Source organism: Malaclemys terrapin, chromosome 4, assembly GCF_027887155.1.
Source record: "Malaclemys terrapin pileata isolate rMalTer1 chromosome 4, rMalTer1.hap1, whole genome shotgun sequence".
NCBI lineage: Eukaryota > Metazoa > Chordata > Testudines > Emydidae > Malaclemys > Malaclemys terrapin.
This window is the reverse complement of record NC_071508.1, coordinates 97,195,798-97,215,835: the sequence shown is the minus strand read 5'-3', so window position 1 is coordinate 97,215,835 and position 20,038 is coordinate 97,195,798. Positions and strand designations below refer to the sequence as shown.

General features: G+C 43.0%; 1 protein-coding gene across 4 annotated transcripts in view; it reads left to right on the top strand.

Annotated features, from left to right (window-relative positions):
* The window catches only part of LOC128836295 (neuroendocrine protein 7B2-like), a 75,727-nt gene that overhangs the window by 14,680 nt on the left and 41,009 nt on the right, over positions 1-20,038 (top strand). For 2 of the 4 annotated variants that reach the window (XM_054026428.1, XM_054026427.1), the window contains 3 exons: positions 871-979; positions 1,458-1,605; positions 2,105-5,124. In XM_054026428.1, coding sequence (XP_053882403.1) covers positions 871-979; positions 1,458-1,605; positions 2,105-3,684 — 1,837 coding nt within the window. In that variant the 3' untranslated portion in view covers positions 3,685-5,124. Of the gene's footprint in view, positions 1-870; positions 980-1,457; positions 1,606-2,104; positions 16,284-16,443; positions 16,546-17,604; positions 17,838-20,038 lie in introns of those variants that run through there. The other 2 variants (XM_054026430.1, XM_054026429.1) reach the window with 2 other exon arrangements.

The following is a 20,038-nucleotide window of genomic DNA, read 5'->3' as shown; positions in this document are numbered from 1 at the left end:
AAGCAGAACCCATCATCGGCATGGAAGCATGTCCTCTGGAATGGTGGTTGAAGCATGAAGGGACATATGAATCTTTACCGCATCTGGCACGTAAATATTTTGCAACACCGGCTACAACAGTGCCATGCGAATGCCTGTTCTCACTTTCAGGTGACATTGTAAACAAGCAGCATTATCTCATGCAAATGTAAACAAACTTGTTTGTCTGAATGATTGGCTGACCAAGAAGTAGGACTGAGTGGACTTGTAGACTCTAAAGTTTTACATTGTTTTATTTTTGAATGGAGTTTTTCTGTATCTAATTCTGCATTTGTAAGTTTAACTTTCATGATAGAGATTGCACTACTGTACTTGTATGAGGTGAATTGAAAAATACAATTTTTTTTTACAGTGCAAATATTTATAAAAATATAAACTGAGCACTGAATATTTTGTATTCTGTTATAATTGAAATCAATATATTTGAAAATGTAGTAAACATCCAAAAATATTTAAAATAAATGGTATTCTATTTAACAGCATGATTAATTTTTTTAATTGCTTGATAGCCCTAATAAAGATATGAGGTTTTTGTATTACTCTATTTGCTCTTTGTATGTGTTCAATTTCTTGAACATCGCCTTATTAGTGTCAGAACTTTACACACTATTTTAAATAGAACCTCATTAGTCCTTTTTCTAGTATTTTAAATTATTTTATTTATGTGTTTACCAGATTTCTTTCTGTGAAGCACTACTGCAAAGCACTATTGCACTAAAAGTTCAAAATAAAGGGCGTAGAAGAATATAAATTGTAAAAAGAAAGTAATATACTGAATTTATCTTTCCATGAACTTTAAAAAAAAAAAAAATTTTTTTTCAACTTTTTCAGGGTTGAATCAGGAAAAACTGGTTGCTTCTCTCCAAAGATTAGCCGAAAAGAAATGGTTCGCAGGTCATTACGTCTGAAATTTAGTCTGGGAAAAAGCAGCAAAGATGTAGTAAGTACACTTCTACTATCCTATTAATCTTTCTTGTAGCTTATTCTGTGGCGGTGGTTTTCAGCCTATGGTCTGCAGACTAAGCCTAAGATTTCCAAAGGGATCTGCACCTCCATTTGAAATTTTTTTAGGGATCCACTAAAGACAAAATTTTGAAAACCTTTTTAGGACATATAATATTTTTAAGCAAGACCAATTAATGTTTAAGAACAAGTGTAGAATGTTCTGTATACTATGCGGTCCAGAACTCTAAAACCAGGTCTGACTTACTAAATTTTTTTAATTCATATTTAAGAAGTTCACTTTTTGCAGTTGCTGCAAATTGGAAAAGTATTTCCTGAATTGCAGATGTCAAAATCAAAAAGGCCTAGAAAGTAACAGAAGATCTAAATGACTTCCCCACGTTCAGCTTTTTAAAAAGATTAAGATTAGTTTTCTTTTTTTCCTTCTCTTCCCCCCTCCCCCACCCCACCTTAAGAATGTTTTAACTGGATGTCCAGTTGGTAAAGGATCTGAAAATATTGGTCGGCGACTTGCAAGTCAACAAGACTTGGAAAATACAGTTGAATCTGTAAAGACAGATATACTTTTCAGCACACGTGTCAGTGAAAAATTCTCAAAGAAAGGTAAATGTCTTGCAATACTTGCTGAATATAACTAAAAAAAGAGCTTGTATTTTTGTGGAGGTAAGGATAGCTTAAAAACCTAATGATTGTTTTGATATCTTTAGTTATTAAAAGCACTGAAAGTGAGCTGGTAAAGTGAAAAGCAGTTAGACAATATTAAAGGTTCTTACGAAGCAATAGATAATTTATATTAGCTATTTAGAGACAAGTCTTTTTATCTATAAAAACAAATATTTGCATTATATCATGGCTTGCTTCTTTGACATTTGAACCTAATTGCTCTTTAATATTGTAACCTGTTTATGAAGGACTTTCATCTCTTTGAAAAAAAATACTGCAAGTCTCAATTTCAGTGAATGGCATGGCCTTTAAACTCTTAATGTTTTTTTTAATAACTTGAGTCATCAGCAAGAGTTTTTTGTCTGGTTTAGTTAATGTTCTATGAATACTAAGGCTAACCAATATTTTAAACAAATAATTCTATCAAACTTCTCTCAAGGTTCACAAATAATGAGCAAGTCGGAGGAGAACTTGCTAACTCCGAAATGTGATAAAGCAAATTACCGAATGTCTTGGAATGGACCCAGTATTACAGATTCTCATGGCACCAGCAACAATGAGGCAAGTCTGATGGGATATCTTGAAACTGAAAGCTGTTTTTCAGAACCTGTTCTTATAGTTGAAAAGCCACCTGCCATTCCAGATGACTTAAGGTCCACTACTGCAAATCATAAGCAAGATAATAGTCTAAGGGAGTACTCGCTTTGTGTGGATGAGAATAACTTGACTACAGAAACATTATTGAAAATTAAAAAAGCATTTTCTGAATCTGGAAGCAATCTTCAAAATTTAATAGGTGATGCAAAGTCTTCTGTATCAGATTTAAGAGAAGAAAAGTTAACTGAAACTCCATGTCTCTCAGGGGTTAGTCCAGAGAAGGACCTTGTTGAAACTTCAGCTGAAAGTCTGGCAGCTGAAAAATCCAAGGATCAGTTTAACCAGTTTGCTAATAAATCTAATACCACTGACAAATATCAATCAAGTAAAGATGAAATCAAGGTTGTGGAGGAAAACAGCTTCCAAAATCCTATTGTGATTGAACTTCAGAGACAGAAATTGGGCATGGAAGATGCACCAGAATTTAGTATGCCTCAGGTAATGTCCAGAGAGGACAGATTGACTTTTCAGAACAGTTATTCAAAAGATAATTTAAAGAAGATAGATTCCTTCAGAAGAAAAGAGGGTGAGGAACTGGAACAGTCAGAAAGAGTTGCTGAAGATTACGAGCTGAAGTCCCGTAATTCAGCTCAGCCTGTTGCTGCTGGGGAGCTCCCTGTCTCGCCGTTGTTGAAGTCTAGAAACAGACCTGGGAAACTGTACTTGCAGACTGGAGGTTATGATAATACTGTACCTAAAACTTTACCAGTTTCTGACTATGGAAAGGTTTCTGACCACGTACACTGGTTCAACAAACTTTCATTAAACGATCCATGTTCCGCAAGCAAAACTAAACCACCTCTTAAGTTTCAACGTACCCCTGTCCGCCAGTCTGTAAGAAGGATAAACTCCCTCTTAGACTCTAACAGACAATCTGTAAGCTATAAGTTGGCAAAACCTGGTGATGTTTGTTCTCCTCTTGTTAAATCAGTAAGCTATGATACTGCACTATCCTCCTGTACAGAAAAGTTCTCAAAGAATTCCACAGTTTCATTGCTGTATTGTGAAACTACACACACACAAGTTTCTACATCATCTGAACTAGACTTAGCATCCAAATCTTCAAAATCGATAAATCTGCTGGAACAGGCTGATGTTTCTGTGAAAACAGTTAGAATCTGCAAACAGAAAGTAACTATTGGTAACCCATCCAAATCTGTTCTAGAAGATCTAACCAATCATGAAGCACCAAAAGCTGCTGTAAAAATTAACTCAAGTATAAACATTCCGATTGCTACACCAGATAAAAGTACCCTCCGGAAAAGTGCTACAGGAAAAGAAAAAGCTCGATACAGGGGATCTCCAAAGAATCCAATATCAAAAGCAAAACTCCTGCCAACTACTAAACCTGTAGACTTATAAGTACTAATTTGACTATTAACTCAATTGTTCTAGAACTACCTTAACATTCTTTGAGAAAATTAAGTCTGTATGTGATTCTTAGTTCTGCTTTTTTGTAAAATAGGAATTTTTTCTTTTTAACATGTACAAGTAAACTTTCATCTCTGTATATTAGGTATTTTTCCATTTACTTTGGCTTCTTATGATTACTAGTCAGCTGCTCATTTTAATTTTGACTAGATTTTTAAAAGTTAGAAAAATCTAGTTTAAAAACTTATACAAATAAGTTACAATAGGTTATGAATTGCTATCTCAGACACTGAGTCAGATGTTTTTAGAAATAACAGGCAAGCCTGAGGCATTTCAAAATCTTGCTGCTTCCAGTCAAGAGAGCAGTAGTATTTCTTTGAGACAATTTCTAGATATTTAAAAACAAAACCAACACATCCAAAAGCAAAATGGCTGATTGCTGACTATCAAAACGTGAAACTTTTTTCCATTTACTGTACTTGTGTTTTTAATACATTTAGAGAATTAAGACTACAGTCAAAAAGAGACTTGTCAGTGTTCAAACTTCAGTATCAAAGTAGACTTCACTACTGCTCCAATTCCTGTGTGGCCAGGGTATATATTGCTTTTTGGTGTAAGTCAGGGTACCTATGGCTTTTTTCCCCCGCTAGATAGGTGCATTTTTTGTCTATGCAGATATATTCCTATCTAAGCATGCGTGCCCACAAGTTGGAGAAATGGTTGAGCATATGGAAAACAAATATGCAATTAGATACTGAAGTATTAAAAATCTTTGTACAGTACACTTGGCAGCATGGGTGTGTTCTGTTATGTTTACCTGATACCTTTATTTTGCAGTCAAGCTGTAAAATAATGTTAATAGCATGTATGAGACTTTTTTTTTTTTTCTGGAGCAACTTTATGTAGCTAATCATATGATGCAAAAGTAGATTAAAGTACACGGTTACTGAAATAATGGAAGACAAAAGTAAAAAGCCATATTGTTAAAAGTTCATTTGCACAAACAGATGTTTACATCTATGTCATATTCATTGTACAATTATTTAAGAGTAAAAACCTTGAAACTTTTCCATTACTGATTTCTGTATGTGTAGCTTGTTTGCTGGCAGAACTTAAGAGCTTTTGGTATGTACACCTCTACCCTGATATAACGCTGTCCTCGGGAGCCAAAAAATCTTACTGAGTTATAGGTGAAACCGCGTTATATGGAACTTGCTTTGATCCACTGGAGTGCACAGCCCCGCCCCCCCGGAGCACTGCTTTACTGCGTTATAGCCGAATTCGTGTTATATTGGGTCGCGTTAGATCGGGGTAGAGGTGTGCTTGGTTTTGAGTCTAAAAGCTTTTTTTTGTCCCTTGTTTGTGAATGTTCTTTCTACCACTTTTTTCTGTATAAGATATGGAATCAGACTAAGGACATTTGAGACATTGTCATAGTTTCTGTATACTTTTTTTTTTTTTTTTTTTTTTTTTTTTTTTTGAGTCCTATCCAGGGCTCTATGTCCCCTCGACTATCCTTAAAAACACAATTTTTACAACTCCGTCATTTTCACCAAACCTCTGACCACCAAAAGCCTGGTAGAAAACAGGCAATGGAAAGTCCTTATCTTCCTAATGCTGTGCCCTCTCTAAAAACCAGGGAGAATAGATATGCTTCTCACTGTGTTCTAAACTTCAACAGATTTGGCTCTTTTAGCCTATGAAGAGGAGTGAGTTCCAAAGCTAAATAGCCTTTACATTGACTGCCCTAGCAGCACACTCTTTTATAGCAAGATGGCGGGAGCACAAGTACGTCTACTCACAAGTGCAAGAGAAAGCTATGGGCCAAGAAGTATATGGTCAAGTACATAAGTTTCAGGCCCTTGAGTTCTATCCTACAGAGCCCTCAACTTCTTAGGGTATGTCTGCGCTCCAGTTAGACACATGGGGTTGGCCTGTGCTAACTGACTCAGGCTAAGGGACTCAGGCTTAAGTGGTTGTTTTACTGCAGTGTAGATGTTCAGGTTCAGGCTCCCACCTTACAGGGTCCTAGAGCATGGGCTCTAGCTTGAGCCCAAATGTCTACACTGCAGTTAAACCACCCCTGACCCTGAGTCAGTTGGCACTAGCCTGCTTAGTGTTTTTAATTGCAGGGTAGACGTACCCTTAGATTTCCCTCAAACTAACAGGCAGCCATTGAGGGACATCTGGTAAAGTGCCAGCTTTTTCATCTGCTTCTGTTTCTGGATAGATTTTTGAAAAGAGAGTTGCAACATCCTGGCTAAATGTAACAAATCTGGTACCTCTGCATTCAAAGGGACAGGTATTCATATTTGCCACAAATATGGTTGCTTCTCCCAGCCACTTTTGCTTTATCCAGCTCCAGGCCTTGTCTGTGTCCTACTCAGCCAGATGCTGCTTACGGGCAATTTATTGCTTTGCTGGGTGCCATTAAACTGTGTCTTTGGCACACTGAAGATGATAAAACCCAGATGTGGTGAAGTGGGAACTCTTTATGATATTTTTACAAAGCCTGTGTGCTTCAGTTTTCTTCTACACATTGCATTGCTGCCTAGTGGGGGGAAAAGGATTGTTTGCTCTCGGTGCCATTTCAGATTTTGGTACAGGGGCAACTTTAACTGTGATTCCAGGGCCTACTTAAGCACTGGAAAATTCTAAATTTTTGCAAATAGTAACTTAGAAATTAGCTGACAGGAGCACAGTATCTAATTCCTATATAAAGAATATATATACACACACCAATTAAAGCCATATTTTAACTTCAGTTTAGAACAATCAGGAGATAATACAGCAAGATATTCCTAATCCTAAGCCTTGAGATATCAATTTTAGAGCCTTAACAGATACCAGAAACACAACTTTGATACTTTGTACGCTATCTTTAGCAGAGAAATAAAATCTGCTTAAAATCTTTACTCCTGCAATTGTATTTTTAAATGGCTTATGTTCCAAATTGTGAAGAGAAGAATTAGACAGTTAATTTGTTCCAGATATGTTTAAAGGTAAATAAATTATTGAAAACAAATAACACTTCAGACATGAGCTAAAACAATGGATAATACTATGGTCTCATCTTGACAAAACTCAATGGCCTTGTTGATATCTAAGTGTTTTGAAGCTTCACATTCACAGGCTAAAATTAGCAAGTCACTTAGGTGCCTATCTCCTATTGTGGAGCTTAAGTAGTCCTTTACTCTCTTGAGCACAGAGAAGTACCTCTCATTTGATGCTGTAGAAACTGGATGGTTCACGCCACTATCTATAATAGACAGCAGACTGGTAACCCCTTGGTAACTTGTTGAGAACATACTTAAATTTCTGAATTCTAGAATTTGTGTGTGTGCATGTGCAATGTGCTTCTTGGCAACTTTGACTTCTCCATCCAGATCACCAAAATAGGTGCCCGCTGAATCTGCAATTATTTTCAGTTTCTCATAATCAAGAAAATATTCACTCTGGTCACAATCAGTGCAGAAAGCAAATTCCAGTTGGAGGTGAATCATCTATCAAGCTCAGCAAGAATTCTATCCAGAACAGGATAATAGAAATCAGATTATAGATTCTTGAGTGCTCTTGGGACCAGCTGTAGATGACAGGCCCAGTGTACTAAAAACAAAAAACAAGGCCAGCTTGAAGGATATTTTGTTAGGTGGTCTTTTGTACTGCTGTGCTCAGCAGTTGCAACTTCCTGACCTGGAATATCAATTTCAAGTTCCTTAGCAATGATTTTAGCTTCGCATAACTCCTTCCATTGGCTCTCAGATGTTCTCATTTGTTGAAGAGCAGCAATATTGCTTCCTACTAATTCCATGGCACTTGATAAATTTAGGTTTTCATGTTGCAGTTCTTCTGAAGCACTATGCAAAATCTTGAATATTTTTCTAAAACCGAGAGCCCCAACAGAAAGGAATAGCTCTTTAGCCTTACCATCAAGTCCTTTGCTCTGCTAGCTGATGGTGTTGAAATAGCTTCCAGTGTTTCCATTATAGTGCCACATCTTGTGTGCTGTTTTCAGAGGGAGTGGTAACTGTATGACTAGTAAGTTTCACATAATCTCTCTAGCTCAAATACCTTCCAGTGTAGCTCCTGCTGTGCCTTAACAAACAGGTCATGGTGCTTGTAACTACTGCTAAGCAATAAGCTATGAGAGTGTGCAGTATTGAGGATAGAGTAGCAGAATAGGGATCAGGTATGTGATACATTGCCTGTTCTAACATTAACATGTTCTGACATCTTGTGGCAAGTCACTTTTAAGGGACACTGGTTAGAGTTAAAATAGTAAAGTAAAAATATACCTATTACAAACTCTTGAATACAACAATTGTAGAAAAATCTAGATTACTTTCTAACATTTAGGCTACTTACTTTTTGCAGTTCACCAAGATTGGAATAGATCATTTCACTTTTGGATACATCCTACTAGGGAAAAGCCTCCTGAGTTTATACTGCACCTAGCTGGGGCTCTAGGCATGTTACCCTACTACAAATAATAATAATAGATTAAAAACTGACTTTAAACAGGAGTGAAGCTGACACTTCCAAGTCACTTTCACTTCTGTTTAGAGGCTAGTTACTTTCCAGAAGGCTCTTAAACACAATCCTACAGGGATTGAGTTGTAGTTCTCACAGGAATATTTAAAACCAAACGCCAAGAAAATTCCTCATTTTAAAGTTGAGAAAAAAGTCTTGTTTGTTAGTCAGAGTTTGTATATATGTTTTTTTTAAAGTACCATTTTCTATTTGGATGCTGTGCCTTGATTCCTATTGCTGTAAAATGGGAATAATTATACTTGCCTGCCTGCCATAGGGAATTATAAGGATTAGATTGAGATCTGTGGGGCAGGAACTGGGCAACCTTAATGGTTGTATGGTGTCTAGCACAATGGAGGACTCCTGATTAAGGTCTTTGGGGGCTACTGAAACAGTCAGTTGTTGAAATGCCCGCTGATGGTAGCTGAAGGGGAGTTACCTGGGTGTGGGATGTCAATGGATTACAGGTCAATCTTTGTGCTGGCCAGCAGCACAGCCTTCATCCCCCACAAGCTCAGCACCTGCTGGCAGAAGTTGAAGCACAGCATGGACACACAGCTGTGCTTGAAGCTGCACCCACTGCTGGCCATGACGGCTCTGGACCAGAAAGGTCTGTCCCCTAGAGAGCGGTGGGGGGCTGCTCACTGCTTCTTTGAGGTTAAAAATGACCCCAAGACCCACTTACCTGCTCTTAGCTCCCCACTCCCTGAGGATCCTTGCCAAAGGAACTGTTCCCCCTCAGCTGCTCCTCCCACACTCATTGCCCCCTCCCTCAGGGCACAGCTGTATGCCTTCACCTCTCCCTTTCCCTGGAGAATGACTCCCCTTCTCCCTCCCCAAGCCTGGTGGCCCTGTGTTCTTACCACCACCACCGGGGCCCCTGTGCTCCTGCTCCCATGCTGACTGACCCCTTCCTTGCCTTCCCCACCCGCAGAGGCCCTGGTCACTGCCCCTCCCAGGGACCAACCCCCTTATCTTTGCCCCAGGCCAGCTAAGTCACTCCATATCATCTCAGCAGCTGATTGGTGGAGGCAGGCAAGCAGGCGTAGTGGGTGAGCTAGCGCAGCAGAGGAAACTGACCACAGAGGCAGTAGCTGGAGAACCCCAGCTTCTGGAGGAGGGACCTTGCCGCACTGTGCTGCAGGTAAGAGCTTTGCCTGGGGCGTGGGCTACAAGCAGACCTGGTACAAAACTCTGGGGGGGGGCAGGTGTACCCCTGCCCTCCCTAAATGGTGCTTCTGTCAGGGCAGACATGAGTGGGAGTGAATGAGATCATCTTGTCTGAGTTGTTAAGAAACTGGTTGAAACCGATCCAGATCAACAAGGGATCCAAAGAGACAATGCAAGCTCCAATTATTTATGAATTGACACTAACAGGATCTAGGGCAGGACACCAAGACAATTGTTATTCCTACACTCCTTTATGGATGTGAAACCTGAGTGACCTATCGACAGGTCCTCATGAGGCTGGAGAGGTACCACCAACGATGCCTCCGGAAGATTCTTCACAGCAAGTGGGAAGATGGCTTCACTGAGGATGCTGGCATTAGTGCAAAGGTCACCAGCATTGAAGCAATGATCCTCATGCACCATTTCCCCTGGGCTGGACATTGTGTGCAGATGCCAGACTCTCGCCTCCCAAAACAAGTCCTCAACTCTCAGCACACACATGGTCAGAAATCCCATGGTGGTCAGAGGAAATGCTACAAAGACACACTGAAAGCATATGTCAAGAAAACTGATGTGGACATCACAAGCTGGGAGGAGCAAGCCACCAACCGATCCCAATGGAGAAGCGCCTTGCCCTTGAAGCTGAAAAGAGAGAAGGAAGGAAAAAGAACTTTCTCCCAGCAGGCAGCTGACCCACCAGGAAATGTCTGTTCCTACTGCAGGCAGATCTCTGGTTCCCGGATCAGATTCCTGAGTCATTGTAGGCCCCAAATGTAAATCTATGGTAGAGATCATCCTCGAATCGAGGGATCGCCAATGATGATAATAGCAGGAAGCTTGGGGGCGGAGGGGGGGAAATATGAACTCAGTATGGCCCAACCTAGGGGGGGAAAGGACTGAACTGTGACCAGGGGAACGATAAAGAATAGGCTTCTGGAAGAGGCTGGAAGCTCTGACCTGGGCATGGGGACAAGGAGCCAAAGCGAGGGTGGAGTCCACCACAGCTTGGATAGGATGGGCTGTGGCATAACTGCTGCCTCTCTGCTAACCTAAGGACTTCCAGGTTCAGTATGCTGGGTGACTAATAAATAGTTACCTTGTTTTGGAATGGCTGCTTGTGTCGCTGTAAATACTGGGAGCATTGAAGGGGTACAGTATAAGCCTCCTGCTGGAGTCTGGATTAACTGCAGGGAGCCAGAGAGAGAAACAAGGATCTCTGGCACCAAAGATCCAGTCTGAGTCTTGGAGCCACAGTCCTGCCCCTATGGAACAGTGTAGGTCCTTGGGGCCTGACACATTAAAGGGGTCACTGCCAAGAGACTGATGACAGGCTGAGGTATAGACTAGACCCTGTGGATATGTGACTGGAAGCAAAGACTGGTTACTTAATGCACCAAGCGTATTTTGCAATAAGTGACTTGCAGCAGTAAAAACAGAGGAAACAGCAAGAAAATGGCCTCTACGCACCTCCTTAAGAAGGACATTGCTGAGCTGTGTGGGGGGGAGAGGCCTAAGCATTGGGAAGTTAAGGCACAGCTGATTGCATGGCTGAAGCAGGATGATCGGGCCCAGAGCTGAGGTCCACACCCAGGCAGGAGTCTAAGAGAGCCCAAGAACAGTAGCTAGTAGCCACAGCAGCCGGGTGTCTGCATGGGCCAGTTCCCCATCTCTGGCACTGGAGTAGCAAAGGCTAAAGCTAGATGCAGAGAGGCTCTATGTAGAGAAGCAGAGTCTGGAGATTGAAGCCCTGGTTACTAGCAGAGAGTGGGAAAACTAACAAGGATCATGAAAAGCAGCAACAACTTGAACTGCACATGGAGAAGCAGAGGAATGAGAGACAACAGAGAATGGTAAGCAGGGAGAGAGTGTTGGGGTGCCCACCTTGCAGGGACAATAGATGCTAAATTGTTGGCCTCATTCCAGATGCCTACCTCACCACCTGTGAGAAGGTTTGTGAACTGAACCAAATTCCCTCATGCTTCCTTAGGGGAAAGGTAGGACCCTCCATACAACATAACCTGCCCCCAAAAGAAAATTTAAAATAAGTCAATGGAAGTATGGCAAAACATCTTGGTACACTATTCAGGCCGTGCCTCCAACTATGGAGGTTGAGTGACCTAAACCTTCACAACCTGACTGCCAGAGTCTTTGCCTGTGGCAACATTGTTTCATGCTCTCAGCTAGTCTAAGGTAGCCATCAAGGGGTTGTAGCTGGACAGGCAAATAAGGACCTTCAGCGAAGGCTCGAGCGGCTACAATAATATCCATCCCTCACCCCAAAGGCCTTTCTTATCTCAATACCCAGAATACTCCACAAATATAAGGATACTTCCACATTCACTCTGCCAAATTACCATTCTCCCTCAAACTTCCCATTTCACATGGAGTTTTGTTGGATTCTATTAGAATGAATGCACTAATTTCACGACATTTAATTCCATTACATGCAAAATACTATAGAACCACATAAATTGGCTGTGGGAAAACTCTGTCAAACCATGTACTCCCTCCCACTTCAGGACTGAGATCTACTTTCATTTGTCCAGTTAAGATTTTAAGTAATCTTAGGTTTCTGCCATTTCCTTTGGTACTAATCCAGAAATATCCTTGTATAATGCATCTAACTTCCTTTTTATTTGCTTTATATCATGGGTATGTTACCTCTCTCCACAAGTCTTCCTACTCAGCTCCCTCTAGTGTGGTTGTGCTTTGCCATGTAAACCCTGGAATTACTGATCAGCTGGGCCTGTGAGGGTGCAGAATTCTACTTAATGCATTTATATAATGGCACAAAGCCTCAGTTTACTCCAACCTTCCACCAGTTGTTGACCTAAATTATGCACTTGTGTTACCTTATTGTCTGTGCTAATCAGTGTACATGAGTGTCAGTCTCCATCTCCCCACCCCGTTACCAGTAGTGGAAGTTGTCTGTGCCCGCCTGGGGTTGGGAGTGGGGCTGGGAGCTGGAGAGGAACTGAGGGTAGAGCAGGGCTGGAGGGCACTCCCTCCCACCATGTGGGGGCTGGCCTGGGCCCTGCCATGCCTGCTGTAGGGGTTTGTGCCCTACAGTTCGGGGAGCACTGGTGTACAGAGTAACTGAGCTATGACCAGCTTTTTACAACTACCCATTATTTTTGAAGAATCAGTTGAAAGTTCACGGTGTAAAACCCCTTTATATAAACGGTGCAATGTAGCCAATAAGCAGACTTATTAAAAAGTTGCCACTTATGTGAAGAGGGCTAATTGTGGCCATCTTACTCTACAACTAAGGATAAAACCAGGTTTTACACTTTCTTTAACTATTAGAGGTTAGATCTACAAAGAGACTTAGGTGGTGCAATGCTGAGTATCACAGTGCCTAACTTTTAGGCACCTAGAAAAATCGCAGGAACAACACTGCGATCCACCAAGCCTGAATTAGGTGCCTAGGTTCCCTATGCAACAGATGGGGAGAGAGAGGTGCCTCAGAATGTGATCTACAAAAGCCAGCATGTTAGGAGATTCTGCCTAACCTGGCCAATGGGAGATGCTGATAGCAGGGGTGTATGCAAAGCCCCACACCTCTCTCAAAGACAGGTGTGTAAATTCAGGCTGTAGGCATGTGACTGTCTGCTTAGCAATCTGGGAATGGGAACCAGCTGCCTGAACTGCTTCTTGAGGGAATGAGTTAGGTGCCTGTCTTGAATTGCACAAAGTGGCCAGAGGAGGAGGAGCTGCTAATGCCCACCTCATAACTTTCAGCCCAGTGGTTAAAGCACTTCCCTGGGTGAGGGGGAGACTGAATTTCAATTTCCCCCCCCTCTCTGCCAGAGCTAGGGAGAAGGTTTAAAGAGGGGTCTCCCACCTCTTAGGCAAGGGCATTAATCACTTAGCTATGGGATATTCTGATGGGGGAAGTTCCCTGAGTCTCTTGTTTAAGCTCATCTGCTCTAGATAAATAATGGAAGAGTGATTAGTGCTGGGGGACTAGACCTGGGCTCTCCTATTTCCCCAGTAGGTGCCTTAACCACTGGACTGCAGAGTCTCTCTTGACTGATGACTGTTCCACTGTGGATATATACTTAAACAGTCTGAGGCAGAAAGAGTGAACATGACAATGACCCTGTATGCAGTCCAGATGTTAGGGCATCTAGCTAGAACAGGGGTGGGCAAACTGCAACATGGATCTGGCCTGCGGCACCACATCCCTGCGGCCCCAGAAGGCTCCATGCATTGCCCTTGCCTTCAGGCACCGCCCCCCGCAACTCCCATTGGCCGGGAATGGGGAAGTGTGGCCAATGGGCGCTTCGGGGGACGTACCTGGAGGCACAGCAAGGGCAGTGCACACAGAGTCCTCCAATCTCCCTCCCCCAGGGACTGCAGCGCTTCTGGGGGTAATGTGGGGCCAGGGACAGCTTAGGCATACAGGGAGCCTGCCCTGGCCCCGCTGCCACCCCGGAGCCACTTGAGGTAAGCGGTGCCAGGCTGGAGCCCAAACCCCTCCTGTACCCCACCCCCCAACTCCCTGCCCTAAGCCCCCTGCACCTTGCACCCCAAACCCCTGCCCTGAGCTCCCTGCTGCACCCCATACACCCAACCCCCTACTGCACCCTGCACCCCTGCCCTGAGCCCCCTCCTGCACTCTGCACCCTGCCTCTGCCCCAATCCCTTGCCCTGAGCCCCTTCTTGCACACTGAACCCCTTCCCACACCCTGCACCCCTGCCCCAGTCCTGCATTCAATTTCCCAACCCAGATGTGGCCCTCGGCCCAAAAACTTTGCCCACCCCTGAGCTAAAAGGTAGAATTTGAAGAGGGTTCTGCTTTCTCCCCTGCTGACAGAAAGAAGAATTGCACCTGGGTCTCACATCCCAGGTGGGTGCTCTAATGGCTGGGGTAAAAGTTATAAGGTGTGAGGTTCCCCTTCAATTTTGAATGGGACTTGAGCCAGTAAGTGGCCTATGAGTATGCCTACTGGATTGGACCACACACAAGACTTAAGCATTCAGTGGACTATCTTCCCCTTGTTCATGAATTAGTCCGGGGCTTAGGAAAGACATTCTCCTGTTTAATGTCTAGTTTATCTTTACTAAATGTGTATTCAGTTTGACTATTGGAAAATATCCGTTGTGCAAAAGGCATAGATTCACATTCACTGTGGAGTGTATTGTTACTGTGTTAGTGAGACCAATTTCCCACCAGTTACTTTCTTATCATCATCTGTAATTTCTTTTAACATTCATCCTGGAGTTACTCTGAGCCTTACAGATGTGAGTTTACTTCTTTAACCAAGCAAAATATGTTAATAACTGGGGAGAGTTCTCCATCATACCCTAACATAAGTACACTAGTCAGGCAGCGACTGATGTTGGAAGTGGTAGAGCAGGATTTTGAAAACATCCTGTTGAAAGTCTCATGGCCCTAATGTAAAGCATAAGACACTACCCAGCTGAAGATAAGATCCCTGGAAGGGATTAGTGCATTGGTCAAAGTATATATAAAAAAACAACACACCAGAACTTTGGAGCACAGTTGCTGAGGCTAGTTCTCTTCGGAGACATTTTTTCTTCAGGTTGAAAAATTAAGTGCTCTTATTTACCTCAGGTAACATTGGTATTGTACATTGTAAAATCACTTTTTAAATAGTTACTATTCTTCAAACACACAAATAAATGATAAAGGTCTTCATTTAGCCAAACCTTCCTTTGAATTTTCGCACTCAATCTTGCTACTTTAATCAGACCTGAAGAAGAGCTCTGAGCAGATTGAAAATTTGTCTATTTCACAAACAGAAGTTGATCTGATTAAAAAAAATTACCTCACCCACTTTCTCTTTCTAATATCTTGGGACCAACATGGCTACAACAACACTGCAAACATACTTTAATCAGAGGCAATCATGTCCTCCATGATAGGTGACTGTACAAATGGGCTCAGCCAAGGTACTGGCTCCTACAGCACTCACATCAACAGTCACTTTATATTGTTGCCCTCTAAATCTGCAGTTACACGTAGGAAATCAACTCTGAACAACTGTTGGTCAAAAAACCTAATTGGGAATGTGGGAAAAAGTCCAATTTAGTTGCTCACTCTTTCTGTAATGAGTTATCCGATAAACACCTTCCAGACTACTTTTGCCATCTGCTTTACCATTACAGTTAGATCTGTTCAGACACTTATGAGAATTTTTAGGGTGTCTCTTATCCTGGCTTCTTCCACCTACGTGTCCTGGCTGTTTTCCCTTGAGGCCCTATCGGTTGCTGATTAGCGTCCTAAACTATTTAGCAGCAGAATGGTCTTTCTATTCAAAACAACTTGAATAGCGGTTGAACATGAGCTGCCGAATCGTCCAGGAGATTTATGGGTGTCTCTTTCAGTCTCATATAGAGCAAAAAGTTGCCTTTAACATTCCCCTCCCACCCACCCCGTCTAGTTTGTTCAGATTTTCACCTACTGGTTTGTGTTATGTTTGCACCATGCAGTCCCTGTGTGTGCGTGTGTGAATGCACATCGTCTGTGGGTGTATATCTGAACTATATGCACACTTCACCCTGTTGGGTAGGTAACTGTGGAGGTCAGCTCTTGTATATCTGTGGCGTGTGTGACCCACACACAGTGTTGTGTATACAGAGGGTGCCTGGTGCCTAGGCTGCCCTGTGTGTGTGTAGAGGGGGCCGATTGGCCCTGCTATGCCTAGTCCCTGTGCGGCAGCATCTCGCTGAAACGGATGCTGCTGACATGACAACCTTCCCCCCGCACCTGCCGCAGGGACAAGGCAAGGCGGGGGAAGGGGGCTGGGACTGCGCATGAATGGTCACAGCACAGGCCGCCGCCTCCTTCTGCTCGGCGCTTCAGTCAGCCGGTGCCACCCCACATCTGCCTAGCGAGAGCTCGCCTTCCCCAGCGCCGGGCGGTGAGTGCCGCGCATCTCGCCTGTGCCTCCGCCGGGGCGGCCTCCATGGCTGCTTGCTGGCAGGGGAGCAGGCTGAAAGGGTTGGGTGGGGCGCGGGGGAGGGGCAGGTGTTTTCTACCCCGATGCTGCTCAGCCCTGCGGATGGGGTTCGCTCTGCATACAGGGAGTAATCCGCGAGGATGGCTTTCGGGGGCGTTTTAAGCTTAGGATTCTACTGGGGCTGGAGAGGAGGGGCACAGGCAGACAGACACACACACAGGAGGCAGGTACATTTACCCCTTATCTATCTAGTAGCCAGAAAGGATCCATTTTTCTTTCAAATGCCCAAGATTGTTGCTAGTGAGTGGGGTGAAGATCTCCTGGAGATCAAGTGACAGAGCAAGGATGTGGGGCATTCGGGAGCCACACGTAGGGAGGAGGAGAATCTCTCTCTCTTTCCAATTTTTTTTAGGTGGGATTTCTCTGCCATTATTATCTCAGGGCTCAAGGCCATTTTACTGTACATTATTATATTAGGGGGAAAAAATACCATAAAGGGAGAAACAGATCTTTAAGTCTCTGGTTTGGCAAAGCAGGGCAAGTGAATAATATAGACTTTCATTAACATAACCATACACTAATAAATCCGTTTTCCTATGACAGCAGCTGACCAAAAAGGACAAACAGGTTGTTTAAAACGTAGTTTTATAAAGAGAATGACAAGTGGTCATTACTGGATTCTGTGCCTGTCTCATGCGGGCAGAGCAGCCATTTGGTGAAACGTATTCAAGTGGAATAAATGAAGGCTGTGTGTTCTAGATGGGGAGAAATGAAGAGAAAGAGGGAGCGTGTGTGATGGGTTGTCAATCTGTGAGGGAGATAAAAATGTTATACAACCCATTTAAAAAAAAACTGGGAGTATTTCATTTCTTAGAGCAAGTGGAAGAGTAAAGTTTGAAAAGCAGAGCACAAAACTGAGCAATTCTTAGTATTCCCACCGTAGCTTTATGACACTTTAAAATACTAAATTAAAACAGGGGAGAAGGAAGAACCATGCATTCTAACTTTACCTAGCTAATTATTAACCCTTCAGTTTTCCAAGTGAATCAGTGGGTCCATTTTGTTTTATCATGGCAGAAAGGTAATTAATAAATGCTATGAATCGATGCTATGCAGAAATTGTTTACTGACTCCCACAATTTTCTCCCCCAAAATTTCACCTCCCTGTTTGAAAAATTCTTTTAGCTGATAATGGAAGCTGACCTGACAAGTTCTTTGAGATATGCAGTCAGTATTTTACTCACTTTATCATTTATCTACTTAATGTATTTTATTTTCACAGGTTAAAAATGGCCATCAGAATGACAACTACGTTGCTTTATAACATGGTATCTTTGCTAGCATTTGGATTGGTTTTGGCTTCTAGTCACAGCCCTAGGACCCCAGATAGAGTTTCTGAAGCAGATATTCAAAGACTCCTTCATGGGGTTATGGAACAATTGGGCATTGCCAGACCCCGAGTAGAATATCCAGCACACCAGGCTATGAATCTAGTGGGTCCACAGAGCATTGAAGGTAGTTATTTTCTACGTTGCATTATATTATGTTTCTTTTCATTCCCTTATAGCCCTTAGGCTGTGAACAATTGTTTTATGTGTATGCAAATGTTCCTGGTAGACTTGCAAAAGTCATATACTATGCAGTTCTCCAATCTGGGCCTTTATTGTTCCTTGATTTAAATCCCTAAATCTAGCCTCCATTTTGTAATTACCCTCTCTTTTGAGACCAATTGTGGTGCTAATCTATAGATTGCATTGACAAGAGGAGAATGTGGAGGTTTGTGTGCACCTGCTTTGGACACCAAGTAATGTTGTCTTGGTGATATCTCATCTACAATGGCTGAAAAAGGGAGTTTCTCACAAGGTCCTGCCCCAGTGTTATATGCCTGTCATGCTACATGTAACCACTAAACATGCATAGTTTCCCCCATTTACTGATCCTATTTAACCTCCTGTCTGTATATTTGTTACATGTTTTTGTGTGAAGCAAATTCATTCTGTAGGACCAAATTCTGGTGCTCTGTACACGGGCACATGTGGCCCAAAACCGCTTACAACTTTCTGCAGTGACATGCAAGATAAAAACAAGAACCCCTATGCAGGTGGACTTTTCCTGTGTCCCATGGAGTTCTGTGCAGTTCACCCTAGAAAGGTGGGCTGTGGGTGTGGAGAGTGGATTTCCATATAGCAGGAGTCGGCAACGTTGGCAGGCGGCTCGCCAGGGTAAGCACCCTAGCGGGCCGGGCCAGATTTATTTACCTGCTGACGCGGCAGGTTCGGCCGATCGCGGCCCCCACTGGCCGCGGTTCGCTGTCCCGGGCCAATGGGGGCGGCGAGAAGCGGTGCGGGCGAGCGATGTGCTGGCCGCGGCTTCTTGCTGCCCCCATTTGCCCAGGACGGCCAGTAGGGGCCGCGATCGGCCGAACCTGCCACGTCAGCAGGTAAATAAAACTGGCCCAGCCAGCCAGGATGCTTACCCTGGCGAGCCGCGTGCCGAACGTTGTTGACCCCTGCCATATAGTGTGGAGTGAGTGAACCATAACCCTGTGTATTGGGGAGCAGCAGGCCACATCCACCATTCTCCTCCATATCCTGTAGCCAAAACCTATTGCATGGACACCCGGGCTGGTTGGAGCTGAGGATCCTGACCTGCAGCTCCACAGTGTTTGTCATGAAGAGCAGGACTTGGCATTTGTTCCTTTTCAAAGGGTTTGGCCTACATTTCTGAGCTGATTTGGGTGAGAAGTTTCATTTGAATCATAATTTTCTTTAACTGTGCAAACTGTCTGAAACATCTGGCTCAAGGGTTTGTTTTATAATAAGCAAGATATTTGAAGGAATTTAAAATACAATAGTATTGTAACATTTATGAAGATTTGTGCTGTAACATAATTGTTTTTTTATCAGGGTTCATAATTAATGGTCAAATATATTTAACATAGAATAGCCTGTATTAATAAAGACACATTAGTATGTGGTTTGATGAGCCAGTGGAAAAATAAAGCTTTGATTGTGGCAACAAAATGTGCTCTCACTCAATTAGGCCAAAAGTAAGTTTGATGCTTCTACCACATCAAGATATGGTAAGTTCTACCACAGCTTGATGCTATTTTTTTTTGCCAAAAATGCTGAATACAGGGCCGGCTCCAGCGTTTTTGCCACCCCAAGTGGCAAGGAAAAAAAAAAAAAAAGCCGCGATCGGTGGCACTTCGGCGGCAGCTCTACCGCCACCACTTCATTCTTTGGCAGCAGGTCCTTCCCTCCAAGAGGGACTGACAGACCTGCCGCCAAATAGCCGGACATGCTGCCCCCTTCCGTTGGCCACCCCAAGCACCTGCTTGCTGCGCTGGTGCCTGGAGCCAGCCCTGGCTGAATATAACTATTTTTTCCATGATGACTCTCCTTGTCACCCCTATTTAAAGGAATCCCCTAGCCAAACAGATGACATATGGTTGGATGGATAGGGGCTGAGTAGAAATAATTTAACTGTGCACTTGTAACAGCCTCTGTAGGCCTCTCATTTGTATCTCTGCTAATGAAATTTTCATGGCAACTTGTAGTTTTCCAAACAGCTTAAATAGTTTGTAATAGGGAATGAGGGGGGAAATTGGGACTGTCATTTTTTTTTGCTTCTTTGATGTATTCACAGCACCTGAAAGGTGTGGAGGTGAGCTGTTGCTTTTTTATGTTGTTGTTTTTGGTGGTTTTATTTGTGTG